General features: G+C 42.2%; 1 protein-coding gene across 1 annotated transcript in view; it reads left to right on the forward strand.

Annotated features, from left to right (window-relative positions):
* The window catches only part of psmd12 (proteasome 26S subunit, non-ATPase 12), a 64,654-nt gene that overhangs the window by 18,285 nt on the left and 29,941 nt on the right, over positions 1 to 16,428 (forward strand). The window contains exons 2-6 of the mRNA XM_072483729.1: positions 2,891 to 2,950; positions 6,285 to 6,413; positions 7,041 to 7,148; positions 14,502 to 14,606; positions 15,907 to 16,056. Coding sequence (XP_072339830.1) covers positions 2,891 to 2,950; positions 6,285 to 6,413; positions 7,041 to 7,148; positions 14,502 to 14,606; positions 15,907 to 16,056 — 552 coding nt within the window. The remainder of the gene's footprint in view (positions 1 to 2,890; positions 2,951 to 6,284; positions 6,414 to 7,040; positions 7,149 to 14,501; positions 14,607 to 15,906; positions 16,057 to 16,428) is intronic.

A 16,428-nucleotide genomic window follows, 5' to 3' on the forward strand; every position in this document is an offset into this window, starting at 1 on the left:
GAAATAAACAGGAAGGACTCTTTCTGAATTTGCCAGTAGAAGTAGATGCCACTGACCATAAAATTGTCCATGTATAAAATTGACTCCAGTCGATCTATGTGATGCGCGATCAATTACAATCAAAGACGAAGTAGTAACATAACTGAATGCTTTAATCGACTAGAACTGTTCCCCAGCAACTTTGGTACAGAAATGAGGGCTGCTGGGACGGCACCGGTTCTTATACCCTGCCTGTCAGGGCGGAGCTACATACCAAACAGCCAATGGTAAACTCCGAGGTTTAACCAATGGTCTTCAGCCTCTCGGGTACTGCAATACTGTAATACCTGATAATATGTATGAAGAATCAAATTTGTAATACTGTACTGGTGTGGTATACAATACTGTAATACCACACTATGAAGAATCAAATTTGTAAATTGCTTATAGGCAGTTTGATTTACTAAATCTCTGACTCAGAAGAAGTGAACGTTCTAATTTCAGATGATTCCTTAACACATTGGCCAGACTATTTATTTCAAAAGGTTGTTAAAGCCTTGAAGGTCAAAAGGGATCTAACTATTAAATTGGAGATTCATGACAGCGTAAATCAGGCGTAAAGCCACAAGAGAGTCACTTCACAGCTTAGCAAAAATATTGTAAGCTCTATGTGTACTCTCAAAAACAGAAAAATGCTTCCAATAGTGATATTTTCCAGAAATATAGAAACTTGCTTTTGAGAAGGAGGCCAATTAGCCCATCATATTTTTAATTGCGGAATTGACAAATTTTTCCATTCCATGATAAACATGCCATTGATTTTTCAAATCTTTTTAATAAACTTGATATTTCGACTTCTTTGTGAGCAGTTTACCTCGATCAATGGCAAACGCCTCACTTTGCCACTGGTTGCACGTTCAGTCCTGTAGTTTTCAATACGACATCTATAACCTTATAGCCTCTCAGCATCTATCCTGTCAAGCCCCTTAAGACTTTTATATGTTTCTGTGAGTTTACCTTTCATTCTTCTAAACTCCAGAGAATATAGCTCCATTCTACCCGATCTCTCCTCATCTCTGAAATCCAAGTAATGAACCATCATTGCACAACCCTGAAGACCAGTATTTCCTTCCTTTGCTAAGGAAATCAAAACTATAAACAACACTCCAGGTGTTCTCTCCCCAAAGTCCTATTTAATTGGAGCATTACCTTATTATACACCAACCCACATCTTGCCCATTCACCTAGTCACCTCTTTGCATCTTTCTACCCTAGCTTTGTATAGTCAGCAAACTTGGACACAGTACCTTCTTTCTTGAACAGAGGGGTTACATTTAGTACTTTCAATCTATGGGGATTGTTCTAGAATCCAAGGGATTTTAGAACATCAAAACCAATGCATCCACGGTCTCTGCAGTCACCTCTTAAAATCCTAGGATGGGCATCAACTCCGGTGGATTTGTCGACTTATGGGGGTATTAAATTTTCCAGTCCTTTTTCATTTGCTTTTTTTTTTTGAATCCTTTTTCGTTTGCTAATATTAAACACTTCCAACCTTAATTATTAAAGTTCCTACCTTCCTTACTTCCCCACAATTTCTGGTATATGTTTTGTGTCCTCTGCTGTGAAGATAGACACACAATGGGCCGAATCTTCCAAGGAGTGGGAATCGCAGTTGAGTTGTCAAACTGCTCCCATTTCTTTCACACAACTCTAAAGCTCCTAATTTCTTGCCTTTACTTCCTCTTTAAAAGTACAGAGCGTACCTGGTCTCCTTCATATAGCAGTATCATTAGGGGAAGCCAAGCTGTGTCCCCTTTTTTACAGCACTCGTATTTTGATAAGTACTCTTTCATTAACACTGAAAAATTTTGAGACGTTTAGATAATTTTTCACTGTTACTGAGTGTGTGTAGTGTTGTAGGTGGCAGGGTGGTAAGCTGGGTAGGATGCTGAGGTCAGGTCGTGACAGGGAAAGTAAGTCAGTAGGTCAGGAAGGAGGAGAGAAGGTCAGCAGTTTTATAGTTAACCAACAGTTGGATATAGTTGTTTCGTGGGTAATTAATCTGCTCAGTGAGTTAGAATCCAACCCTCTGAGGATATAGGGAAATTGCGCACTGGAAGTTGAAAAGTGCCTTGGAAGAGTTTACCAGTAAAATTTCCAGGGATAGGACAGAAGGTCTGGGCCAATGTTTCTTTAATGTCTCTGCCATTTCCTTATTCCCCATTATAGCTTCTCTTCTCTCTGCAGGACCCATATTTACGTTCACTAATCTCTTGCTTTTACATATTTGTAGAATCTCTTTTAATCTTTTTATTTCTTTCTAATTTACCCTTGTGTTCCATTGGGGTGGCACAATGGTTAGCACTGCTGCCTCACAATGCCAGGGACCCGTGTTCGATTCTGACCTAGGGTGACTGTCTGTGTGGAGTTTGCACATCCTCCCCTCTGTGTCTGCGTTAGTTTCCTCCGGGTGCTCTGGTTTCCTCCCAAAGATGTGCAGGTTAGGTGGATTAACCATGCTAAATTGCCCCTTAAAGTGGGGTTACAGGAATTGGGCAGGGGATTGGGCCTAGTTAGCATGGTCTTTTGAAGGGTTGGCACAGACTCAATGTGCCAAATGCCCCCCCTCTGCACTGTTGGGATTCTACGATTTACTACTTTTGTCAGATCACCTGAGACGGTGCAACCCACCACATTTTGTAAAGATGCAGATGTGCATTTTATTTTATTAATCTTGATGAATTGTATACAGTAGTAGAAAATGGTAAACTTCCAATATTACCTCTGTACTTTTTCACATTTCCTACATATCTGTCAGAAGTCTGGGGTATGTGAAGGAGGGGCAATTAGTATCTCTTTGTGTGCAATCTATTCTTCCTCTGATAATCATTTTGTCATTTTTGTTTAGGATGGAAGATTGCAGGAGGCTATTGATAACCTTTTGTCTTTGGAAAAGCAGACCCGAACAGTAAGTGCCAAGTTAAATAATTTTATTTGAGATTTTGAGAACACAAGAATTAGGAGCAGGCCATTTGGCTCATTGAGCCTGCCCCATAAGATCATGACTGATCTGATTATGGCTTGAACTCCTCTTCCTGCCTGCCCTCCATAACCCTTGACTCCCTTGATGATCCAAAATTTGACTAACTCGGTGTTGAATATATTCAATGATCAAGCCTCCACTGCTCTATGGTGAAGAGATTTCCAAAGACTAGCGACCCTCGGAGGAGAAATTCCTCTTCATAAACAAACAAAGAACAAAGAAATGTACAGCACAGGAACAGGCCCTTCGGCCCTCCAAGCCCGTGCCGACCATACTGCCCGACTAAACTACAATCTTCTACACTTCCTGGGTCCGTATCCTTCTATTCCCATCCTACTCATGCATTTGTCAAGATGCCCCTTAAATGTCCCTATCGTCCCTGCTTCCACTACCTCCTCCGGTAGTGAGTTCCAGGCACCCACTACCCTCTGCGTAAAAAAACTTGCCTCGTACATCTACTCTAAACCTTGCCCCTCTCACCTTAAACCTATGCCCCCTAGTAATTGACCCCTCTACCCTGGGGAAAAGCCTCTGACTATCCACTCTGTCTATGCCCCTCATAATTTTGTATACCTCTATCAGGTCTCCCCTCAACCTCCTTCGTTCCAGTGAGAACAAACCGAGTTTATTCAATCGCTCCTCATAGCTTATGCCCTCCATACCAGGCAACATTCTGGTAAATCTCTTCTGCACCCTCTCTAAAGCCTCCACATCCTTCTGGTAGTGTGGCGACCAGAATTGAACACTATACTCCAAGTGTGGCCTAACTAAGGTTCTATACAGCTGCAACATGACTTGCCAATTCTTATACTCAATGCCCCGGCCAATGAAGGCAAGCATGCCGTATGCCTTCTTGACTACCTTCTCCACCTGTGTTGCCCCTTTCAATGACCTGTGGACCTGTACTCCTAGATCTCTTTGACTTTCAATACTCTTGAGGGTTCTACCATTCACTGTATATTCCCTACCTGCATTAGCCCTTCCAAAATGCATTACCTCACATTTGTCCGGATTAAACTCCATCTGCCATCTCTCCGCCCAAGTCTCCAGATAATCTAAATCCTGCTGTATCCTCAGACAGTCCTCATCGCTATCCGCAATTCCACCAACCTTTGTGTCGTCTGCAAACTTACTAATCAGACCAGTTACATTTTCCTCCAAATCATTTATATATACTACAAAGAGCAAAGGTCCCAGCACTGATCCCTGTGGAACACCACTGGTCACAGCCCTCCAATTAGAAAAGCATCCCTCTATTGCTACCCTCTGCCTTCTATGGCCTAGCCAGTTCTGTATCCACCTTGCCTGTTCACCCCTGATCCCGTGTGACTTCACCTTTTGTACTAGTCTACCATGAGGGACCTTGTCAAAGGCCTTACTGAAGTCCATATAGACAACATCTACTGCCCTACCTGCATCAATCATCTTAGTGACCTCCTCGAAAAACTCTTATCAAGTTAGTGAGACACGACCTCCCCTTCACAAAACCGTGCTGCCTCTCACTAATACGTCCATTTGCTTCCAAATGGGAGTAGATCCTGTCTTGAAGAATTCTCTCCAGTAATTTCCCTACCACTGAAGTAAGGCTCACCGGCCTGTAGTTCCCGGGATTATCCTTGCTACCCTTCTTAAACAGAGGAACAACATTGGCTATTCTCCAGTCCTCCGGGACATCCCCTGAAGACAGCGAGGATCCAAATATTTCTGTCAAGGCCTCAGCAATTTCCTCTCCAGCCTCCTTCAGTATTCTGGGGTAGATCCCATCAGGCCCTGGGGACTTATCTACCTTAATATTTTTTAAGACACCCAACACCTCGTCTTTTTGGATCACAATGTGACCCAGGCTATCTACACCCCCTTCTCCAGACTCAACTTAAATGGGAAACCCATATTTCTAAACTATACCCCCCCTAGTTCTTGATTCACCCATGAGGGGAAACCCCCTTTCTGCATCAACCCTGTCAAGCCCTTTCAGAATCTTTTATGTTTCAATAAGATCACCCCTCATTCATCTCAACGTGAATGAGTATGGGGCTGGTCTGCTCAACCTTTCCTCATAACACAATCCCTTTGCCCAAGATATCAGCCCAGTGAGCCTTCTCTGGACCAAGGCTATAATGGGATCTGGAGCTGTGTGGTCCTGACAGAACTGAGCATTGATGAGATTATTGCTGCACCAGTGCCATTGGATAGGGCTGTCAACGATAGCTTCTATCACTTTGCTAAAGACTGAAGATAGACTGATGAGCATGTAATTGGCCAGAATGGATTTGTTTTGCTTTTGTGGACAGGACCTACCTGGACAGTTTATTGGTACATGCCAGTGTTTAGTTGCACTGGAGCAGTTTGGCTACGGTCGCAGCTAGTTTTGGAGGAAAAGTCGAAACAAGGTAGTCCAATTAAATAAAATTAATTTGTCTAAAGACAGGCATCTGTGGTGATGGGGATCTCGGGAGAATGCCAAAATGGATCATCCACTCGGCACTTCTGGCTGAAAGTGATTGCAGATGCTTCAGCCTTGTCTTTTGCTCTGCCACATTGGGGTCTTTCGTCGTTGAAGATGTTTGTGAGGCCTCCCCCTCCAGTTAGTTATTTAATTGTCCATCACCATTCTCAACTGGTTGTGGTAGGACTGCAGAGATTTATGGTTGTGGGATCTGTTATCTCTTGTCTAGAGAATAAATGTAAAGGAATAATTAACTGGGTTGTTGTAGAGTAAAGGAGTTCTGCTTCTCCACAAAACACCTTTATTTCTTTGATCCAACTTCACACACACCTCTCCACCAACAAATAGTGTCACCTGTAACCCCTTTATGTATCAGTGACTTCTATTGGATAATTGACATCAAATTAGTATTTAATTGGAAGGTCTGTTAACCAATTCCTAACAGGTGGTGGAACAAGAACCCTTGATCAGTTTTTAAAAAAGGAAGCAGTGAATAAGATTCAGTATTATTAAAATCCCACAAGGAATATTTGTGGATCGGAGGGCTCGGTGGAACACTGTCTCCTGAAACTGTTACTATATTTTTATGTAAAAGGCAAAGTCCAGATCAAGTTCATAAGTGCAACGATTTGTAGTTCCTTTTTTGTCTCACTTGAAATTACTATAGACATTTGCTCACCCAGCTAATCCTATTCCATTGATTAATTTGAAACCGTTTCAGAGTTTCCGCTGCATTTAGTTGATATGGTTCATAATTATACTGAGATTGTTGCTTTGACCGACGGGCCTGAATTTTTTCATTCTAAATCCTAGGCGTCTGATATGACATCCACGTCAAGGATCCTAGTTGCTATAGTAAAAATGTGTTATGATGCAAAAGATTGGGATGCACTGAATGAAAATATTGTACTTCTGTCTAAAAGGAGAAGTCAACTAAAACAGGTAAGGTCCACAGATTGTGCAGAAAACCCTACCAAAACTATTCTTGACTGCAATGTAGAAACACTCTGCCAAATGATCTTTTATCAGACGATTACATGTGAATATTGGAGCTGAGTACGAATGGGAAAACCAAACACTAATATCTAATTGGCATTTATCCCTCAAGTCAATTAAACCTCAGATTTTAATTACTGACTACTTGCATTTGTTTGAAGAACATCCCAGTTTATAGAATTTATACATGCTTTTTCTTTTTCCTTTATATCTTACTTGTATATGAATATCAATTAATAAAGAAAAGTCCTGATTGTATGAACATTCTTGACAAAGAAGGATATTTTATGTCTTAGATAATTTTCTTCATATTTCTAAGTAACTATGCCGAACACTTGATACAGGATAATGTATTTTGCATTAAAAATATTATAAAGATTGACCATATTCATGACAGTAATACCTGTTGATGGGATTCAAATAAACCTGTGCTTTTAGTTCAGCTTGAAAATGCTGTTCATGTTGCTTATTAAATGCAATTGCAAAGATCGGACGAGAATCAATACATTGTCTAGCTTTCAATGTGAACAGTATTTGCAAAGCTAGCATCACCTTGCTTTGTTTATTATGCAGGCAGTCACAAAAATGGTCCAAGAATGCTGTACTTACGTCACTCAGATCACTGACCTGCCAATCAAATTGAGATTGATTGATACTTTGCGTACTGTCACAGCTGGGAAGGTTAGTATGTTTTCATTTGTTTCTGAAAGCATGCTTCTTTGCAAGATCTACTCAGAAAGGAAACTTTTATGTTCAGCTACTTAACCTTTGAGAGGCATACATTGATGAAGAATATGCTCGTCATTGTGGCTTATAATTTGCCCAAATTTGCAAACGTTGTCAATGGAAAGGTTTCCTGTTTTTTAAACACAAATTCCAATTAAGGGCCAATTTAGGATCTTTTGTTTTTCTGCCTCCGTAGGTAGTTCAGTGGGCCCCCTCCACCAACACCCCGACTCCCACCCCATTCCTTTCCCTTCTGTTGGGACAGAGGCGAGGGCATCTGGTCTCTCCAGCGCAAAGTTTAGTGCTTGTACCGTTTGTTTTTTGTGCAACTGTGTTGTGAACTGTTTTAATAATCAGAGTATCCTTACCCCCCATAAGTTAGTACTGAGAGGAAGGCACCCTGTTTCTCCAACACAAAATTAGTGTTTGTACCATTTGGACTTGTATATATTTTTTACTGTTTTAATAAAAAGAATGGTCAATCCGCCTACCCTGCGCATCTTTGGATTGTGGGGGTGAGACCCACGCAAACACGGGTAGAATGTGCAGACACCACACAGACAGTGACCCGGGGCCAGGATTGAAGCTGGGTCTTCAGTGCCGTGAGGCAGCAGTGCGAACCACTGCAGCACCGTACCATCCTGCAAAAGTTTTCCTAAGCTTGCTTGTCTAAAGATGTTCAGGCGTATAATTAAATTATTTAAATGCCCTTCCAGGGGTGTCATGTAAGAGTAAGATGCACGAAACGTGGTTCCTGGCAGAGTCTTTGTTTGTGATCCCTTTTACCCGTTTTTCAGAGGATTCTGGTGTCCAAACCCTGTTAGTTGATCTGATGGATTATCGCCCGACAGAAGCATGTCAAAATCATCACCCAATGTGAAGAAGGCTCAGGAGGGTAGCCCATCGAAAGAACTTGAAGGAAGGAAGGTGGCTGCTGCGGCCATTGCAATGGACACATTGGTGGTTGTAATGGCGCAAGAGCTGGAAAAAATCGGCCGACTGATGGATAGGCAGTTTGAGCGGCAGGACAAGGAGACCAAGGCATCATATAAAGCCACTGTTGAGGCTTTGGGCCTGATGTGCAAACAGCTTGTAAAGACCTTGAATGTGGTGAAAGCGCATGGTGAGATGTTGAAGGGTGTGGAGGAGGCCTTGTCGCAGCATGAGGAAGTGGAATTGCTGCTCATGGCGGAGAGCAACAAAGGCCTGACGTTAAATGTGGAGGATCTTGAAAACGGGTCAAGGCGGTTGAACCTTGGTTGGGGCTCCCTGAGGGAGTGGAGGGCTTGAAGCCGACCAAGTATTTTTCAATAATGTTCTCTCAGCTGGTGGGAGAGGATGAGTTGCCCTCCCTTCCGGAGTTGGCTAGAGCTCATTGGGTGCTCAGGCAGAACAAGCCACCGTGGGCGGTGATTATCTGCTTACACACTATCAAAGGGTCTTGCAGTGGGCGGAATAGATCCGAACATTGGCAGGAATCTACCTCCCTCCTGTTGAAGAAGGATAAGGACCCCACAGAGTGTGGGTCATACCGTCTGATTTTGTTGCTCAATGTGGATGCAAAACCTTTGGCTTAAAGTCTCCTGGAGGTAATGGGGGAAAGATCAGACCAGCTTTGTGGAGGGCAGAAAACTGTTGTCCAAGGTGAAGCGGTTCCTCAACGTAGTTCTTACACTGGCGGTGGGGACAGAGATGGAGATAATAGTGTCTCTGGCCACATATGGAGCTATCTTTTTGTAATGAAGTTTGGGCTGGGTCCTGAGTTTGTGTTGTGGGTGTGGCTGTTATAAGATGCTCCGTCTGTTAGTGTGTGCACTAACACCAAGAATTCAGGCTCTTTTAGGCTGCATAGGGGGACGTGGCAGTGGTGTCCTATATCTCTTTTGTTTGCGTTAGAAAACGAGCCATTGGCTATCGCTTTGAGGACCACTGATAAGTGGAGAGGAATTGTGAAGGGTGGAGTAGAACGCAGGGTATCCCTGTATGCGGACAACATTTTGTTATATGTAAGGGATCCGGGGCCAGTTACGGGCAATATCATGGATATATTGAAAAGGATTAGCTCCTTTTAGGGGTATAAACTAAACATTGGGAAGAGCGAATATTTTGTGGTTCGCCCTTTGGGGAGCTGGGTTGGGGTAGTATGTCCTGGAAATATGGCCGGATCTTGGGGGAAGAGGGGCCTCCGCGTGGCGAGGTGACTTGACTGAGTTTCTGTACCTCTCCGTTCAAGTTCATTGCGAGGAGTTGACTGATAGGTTCTACCGTACATGTCGTCCATTCATATTGCACTTTAAGGAATTGGTCACTGTTAGTTTGCTGGGGGGGGGGGGGGGGGGGGGGGGGGGGGGGGGCGGCAATAGAGGTGTAGGTTGTATTTTCTTTAAGGGGGGGATTATTACTGTTGGCTGAATTTTTTCTGGTGTTGATTCATGTGTTTGTTTTGCTTGGTAATTTTGTGGATTTTGGGTTTAATTTATTGTCACGTACCGAGGTACAGTGAAAAGTATTGTCCTGAGTATAGTCCAGACAAATCGTTCCATACATGAAAATACAAAATGTTAAAAGTTCAACAAAAATTTTCAAAACATTATTTAAATGTATAATCGTTACCAATTATGGAACAGTGAAATTGATCTGGAGGTAACAGTTCTGTAGATTGTATTGTAACAATGTGCATGAAGTATGGGCTGTACGTCCCTGTTGAACAATTCCATAGCATTATTCACCAGGAAGTATTGATTGAGTGATGAAGTCGGTTGCAAAGAAAAAAATGTGCGTTTATGTAGCACCTTGCATGTTTTCAGTACATCTCAATGTTTTGTAACCAATGCTTTTACACTTTCTGAAGTGCAAGGTCACAAAAACAACAAATTAATGATTGAACACCATTTATTTTGGGTGAGCAAAGTTCTGTGGATATTGGAATCTGAAGCAAAAACAGTGGACATTGGAAAAACTCAGCAGATTTGTCAGCATCTATTAGAGAAACAGGGTTAAATGTTTCTAGTTTTTAAAATAAATATTTATTATAGTTTTCAAGTTTTAACAATTATCACTGCAAAACAAAAGAAAAAAGGGAAGAAAAAAACCTATTGGGATCATTGCAAAACATGTAGAGCACAAACAGAAGTCTTTGCAACCATAGGAACAAATAACACCGGATGAGTCGGGGACAAAATCCTCAATGAGTTCCCTCCACTGATACAAGACCCGGCTGCACCAAAGCAGGATACAGTCAACAACACGGTTGCTTCATACCCATAGCTTAAAAAAAGTAACAGAGGAATAAAAGACCCCAAGAACTCCAGAGCTCAGGGGGAGACATCCACAATGCAATCAAACTCCTTTCCAGGCCCAGGATGGAGCAGACAACCATATGACTGCAAAACTACTAGGAGAGGACCGGGTACCACGTGTCCAAGGAAATCTCTGGTCTCCAACCCATACTCTCCCATAGAAAATTAAGAAAAGAGTGAGGAGCCTTGGCGCCAGCTACCAAACCCCAGGCCCAAAGGAACAGGCCACCGGATAATCAAGCAACGGCACATGCCCTCCGGAAACACCACAATAGACATGAGGCCCGGGATTAAGAAAGATAACATCAGATCCCAGAGTAGAGGGGCGGTGAACCCCCCACAGGAGGGGCTTTGCGAGTGAGGGCCAACCCGTCTCACCCTAGCACCAGAGAACCCACCCTGAAAAGCAGGATCACTCAGGAAAAAGGAGTAGAGCTACCATAAGGCCACTTATCAAATAGGCCCACTGATATAACCATAGCACTGAGACTCTCCATTTTGGCATCTCCACAAGTAGCTCTGATGAAAACCAAGTACAAAATGAGGGACACAGCAGAAGCCAACCATCCGGAGTGTCTCAGAATGAAGAAAAAAGGATAACGATAAGAAAGAGCAAGAGCTATCAGAACTAATCACTCGGATAAGATAGCGACCTGAACTACCGCCCGAGTCATTCTAAAATGGGCGAGAGCCTGATAACTGAACTAACCCTCGCTCCCACCCTGAGGGAAAGTTGGGGGAAAAAGATAACTGTTGGGTACAACACTCTGTTTATCCAAAAGTCATTGCACACCCGGGCGTCAAATACAGCTACAGCAGGTTCCCCTTACGGGAACTATAAGAAAGAGCACTCCAATTCCTTCCGGAAAACAGGATACCAACCACGGCACCAGGCCTGGCCTAGCCCAGTACGGTCACAAGGAAACTCAGAAGAACTAACCCCAGGAACTTTCATGCAGCCCCAACCTGTCAAGATGCTCCACGCAGCCCCAACATGTGAAGATGCTCAAATCACAAGTGTCCTTGAAGGGAAAGCAGCTCCCCAAACATCCAGGGGTTCCCAACCACCCCATTGGGCTAAGCCAGAACCAACACTATAACCACCCAGGTGGGAGAAGATGAGAGGGGGGCGAAGGAGCGAGGGCAAACTAACCCAATCAACTTTGTGAATGGCACAGTGGTTAGCATCGCTGCCTCACTGCGCCAGGGACTCTGATTCATTTATGGCCTTGGGTGACCCTTGTGCGGAGTCTGCACGTTATCCCTGTGTATGCGTGGGTTTCCTCTGGGTGCTCCAGTTTTCTCTTGCTGTCTAAAAGATGTGCAGGTTCAGTGGATTGATCACACTAAATTGCCCATTGGTGTCCAGAGATGTGCAGGTTAGGTGGGGTTATGGGGATAGGGCTGGGGGTGGGCCTGGGTCGGGTGCTCTTTCAGAGGGTCAGTGCAGACCTGATGGGCCAAATTACTACCACCTGCACTGTAGGGGGTCAGGGGTTCTATGGTAATTCTAACCTTCCATCCCTCACTCTGCTCTTCCATCTCAGCGAGACGGGGGGAGGGGGAGACAACAAAAAGCACCCCCCTTCCCTCTACCACCAGGATTGTCAGACAATATAAGGCCCAAATACAATTGGGATAAAGAATAAACTGTGCAAATCCCCTATTCAACATGTATTATATCAGGATAATCAATGGCACAGGCCATCACACCTACATTCTTCACTTCTCTGTAAATGAAAAAAATTGACGACATCAAGCAGACAGCAATATGATCAACAGGGAGCAAGTCTAGGATAATAACGTCTGCAATGGGACAACAAAGGACCAATGGTTGGAAGGCCACAACAACCCCTGCCAGACCTAGAAGTACGGATTAAATGTGCTCCATCAAATTTAATTTGCCTAGCCTCCAGGTCCAGATTCCCGCAGCATGGCACCCAGTTCTCGAACTCAACTGGGAACATCTCCACCGGCGCACTCTGGGACCAGACTCAACAGCACTCTTCTGTTCCCCCTCTCTCTCCTGGCTCCATCAGGATGGATGACAGACCGTGCGGCAGGAACTAGACCATATAGAGATGGACTCCCACCATGGACAGTGTGTTCTCTATTGCAAGACCCACCATAAAAATACCCTGCAACTCTTGGAATTGGGTCTTGACAAATTGTACCTCGAGCAGAGATCTTCAGCCAGAACATTATCTTCGTTGGCAACCATCATCCATCAATGCACACCGCACCATCACGGTGGGAGCCCACTCAAAAGCAACTGCACCACTAAAGACAAAAATTAAATGTGATCAAGGATTAAAAGATGAGCAGAACCAGATAGCGCAAAACCGCAACCACTCCTGCACTTGAATCGCTCCACCTCTACACTGCCCCCCATGTTTCTAGTTCTGACGAAGAGTCTAAGGACTTAACTCTGTTTCTTCCCTAATAGATGCTGGCAGACCTGCTGAGATTTTCCATCATCGAGTGCTATTTTTGATGATGTTGGTCAGGATACTGCACGTAACACCCTGAATAGTGCCATCGATCTTTTATATTTTCAGTTTAATGTTTAATCCAAAAGATGGCACCTGCAGCAATGCAGCACTTCTTCAGGACTGTCTGTACAGATTATGTCCTGGATTGGGTCTTGAAGAAAATACCTTTAACTCTAAGGCAGGAGTACCAACCTGACACTTCCTAAATCTTTGACATTTTTTGGTTTAATGTTAAAGTAATTTCCTTTTGTAAAATTCAAATTTCATATGAATAACTTTATTTTCTTTTAAAGTTTTTATTTCCAAGCCAATTTATTAATTGTATAAAAAGAGAAACTTCTCTGGTGAAATCCACCCTCCCCTGCCGAGAATGCTGATGCCGGGATTGCAGTCTGTGTGGATGCACGCAGCCCCCTAAAATCATGGCCATGAGAATATTTTTGTTACCCAAGCTAAGGAGCTAGTGTTGCCTGCAGTTTGACTGTGCACGCATCATTGCTCAGAATGAGAATACTAAAATCAATTTTACCATTCTTTACCAACGTTCTTGCAATCTAAATAAGCAGCGACTGTGGATTGTATCATTTTGGGCATTTACCCAATCAGCTACTTTGAACCCTTCTCATCAATTGACCAGGGTTTCATTGGTTCCACATGCTTGTTTTCTTCCTTCCCTGAAGGTATCAAATCATGGTTACCATATTATTTCCAAAACGGCTGTCTGAAATGTTGAAGTTATTAGTGGGTTATTTTTGTCCGTATAGTCTGCCTCACCCGATCTAAACCCAACCCAAGAATGTACAAACATATATTTTCAAAAAATGTTGTCATGTGTCGGAATGTATTTGCTTTGAGTTTTGTGTTTTTTTTTTGCCTCCAAGGCACCGCGGTTATTATCAAATCTCTACCCAGCACGAGAGATAACAGCGATCGGGGGTCTTGATACAACCCTCCCGAAGACCACGTCGAATCACTGATTTTCCCCTTGAGCTTTGAGGAATGAGTTCCTGTGTTGAGAAAGTGGAGGCCTGCCCAATAGGGGCTCACCAGCGAGGCCTTAAATATCGACCTCCAGACCCAATAGTCCTGGGCGGGGCATGTGTTTTGTACCCCGCAGCTGCAGCTTTATTTGTGATGGAGAATAAACCGGCTCTGCCTTTTAGCCTGTGCCTCCTAGAATTATTACAGGACTGATTTGAGGGTCCTTAGTTTGTATGGCTCAATAATTGCTCAGTGACACATTGAGCCAACAGAGCAGGAATGGATGTCAGGGGTTATTTGTACCAAGTATGTTTGTAATCATTTGGAACAATGTTGCTACTCCACGGATTGTGTGCAATGTTTTAAGCAAATCCACATTGGTTCCGATAGATTATACTTGTGACCTTCCTGGTTTGTATGTTCCATTTAAGAGATTTAAATGTTGAAGGAGAGTAGAAAGTGAGTGTTTTTATAAAAAAAAAAAAAAAAAATTTTAAATAAAAAATGACAACTTCTTCATACAAATGTTTTTCTAGATTTACGTAGAAATAGAGCGTGCTCGCTTAACCAAGCACTTGGCAATGATAAAGGAGGAAGCTGGGGAACTGAAAGAAGCTGCTGCTTTTTTGCAAGAACTTCAGGTGAATGTCAATGATAAGGTCGAGACTTGCAAAAGATTCTTGCTTTTAATAATGATGTGATGGTCTCAATAATTTTGATCTAAATTCCTATGTAACATAGGAGATATTTCAAATTACTATTGGATCATGCCCAAACAATGGTGGTAATGAATGCATTTTCAGTCCAGTTTTGTTAATTTCAGTGTGTTTAGGCCACATGTTGCAACTTGAATATCATGAAACTGTAGGGATAAAAAGTTACTCTTTGTTGTTTTACTTTGCCCTTCCACAAACAAATTGCTACTTTGATGTTGGCCTTGACACATTCAACTTTAGCAGATTTATTGATGAAGTAAATACAGACCAAGCCATGTATCCTGTTGCTATTCCACAAAGTTGATTGCAAAAACATAGAATCGTACCTTATTTATGATGAGACCTGTATCAGCAATAAAAAAAGTTCCAGTCTGGCACTGTAACTTAAATGAAGTATAGAGTTAGTTAGCCCTCCCTCCCTTGCCGATCGAAGAAGTGTAATCTAAATTCACATGTAACCTGGATACTCAACCAGGTCATTTCAAGCCAGTTTGTTTTATTGATGTCCTTTGAGTGATTTGACCACTTGTTGCTTGCTAAAATAAAAGTACATAGAAATAAACCTGTCAATGTGTAAACTCAAAACACTGATAAGCAGAGTACTTGCCACCTTGTGGTAGGATGTAATATACAGTTGTAAAATGAAGATATTCTCTCTTCCTAGTACTTTTCTAATAAATTGGGGAAATACTAGAATTCTGATGTACTTAAAACCTTTATATATCAAATCCCACAGAGCATGGTAAGAACCTTCAAGAAAGTACTGTGCCTTGAATCTTTGTTAATATAAATTTCTGTGTCTGTTTCTGTACAAATCCTTAATGCCAATAACCATTTTTCCCTTCTATTTTTTAATTATCTTCCCCTATTATTCTCCAACTCCAGTTATGTTGAAAAACATGTATTTCATTAAAATAATTTAATATTTGAACTTCAACGTTTGATGAAAGCTTTGTTTGATGCCTTCATTGACCTGTTAAATCTGCAAGTATGTATTTCCCTTGTGGTAAAATCTATAATTCAAGTATGGCTTAATTTTCTTGTAAGAGTTATTCTAGTCAAGTCTCCGATTTAGAATTTTTACTTCACAACAGGCTCATACTGCAGTGTCATTGATGAAATTAAAAAGCATGAAATATACTTGAGAACTGATGTTATGGAGCAGTTCAGCAATATTTTTATTCTACTTTTAAAAAAAATATATATTTCTGTCTTAAACCAACAGGTCGAAACATATGGGTCAATGGAGAAGAAAGAGAAGGTTGAGTTTATCTTGGAACAAATGAGACTTTGTTTGGCTGTAAAGGATTATATTCGAACTCAAATCATCAGCAAAAAAATAAACACAAAATTCTTCCAGGGGGAAAATACTGAGGTAATTGATATGCAATTTAAAATTATTTTAATTAATTAATGAGATCATCCAGAGTTGAGCATTTGCGAGCTGCAAAAAGAGCTGGAATTTGCTTTTCACAATTTGAAACTGATGATACACGAATGGATATCTTCTGTTTACATTGTGAGACTATACTGTGGAATTGTAAGTTGAGCTATCTCAAAGATTGTCGTGGTTGCAGTGTGAATGGAGGTTAGTTGCTGCCTCGTCTGGTAGACGTAGAAATTGGGGTGTCACTTTCCCCGAATTCACTTCATGCACTTGGTTGTTATGATACAGGCAGAAAAAAAAGTTGGATGAAATAATAAAAGTTGAAAACTTGTATGCCGTCAGTGAGATGAACGGGGGTAG

Source organism: Scyliorhinus torazame, chromosome 18, assembly GCF_047496885.1.
Source record: "Scyliorhinus torazame isolate Kashiwa2021f chromosome 18, sScyTor2.1, whole genome shotgun sequence".
In the NCBI taxonomy this organism is placed as follows: domain Eukaryota; kingdom Metazoa; phylum Chordata; class Chondrichthyes; order Carcharhiniformes; family Scyliorhinidae; genus Scyliorhinus; species Scyliorhinus torazame.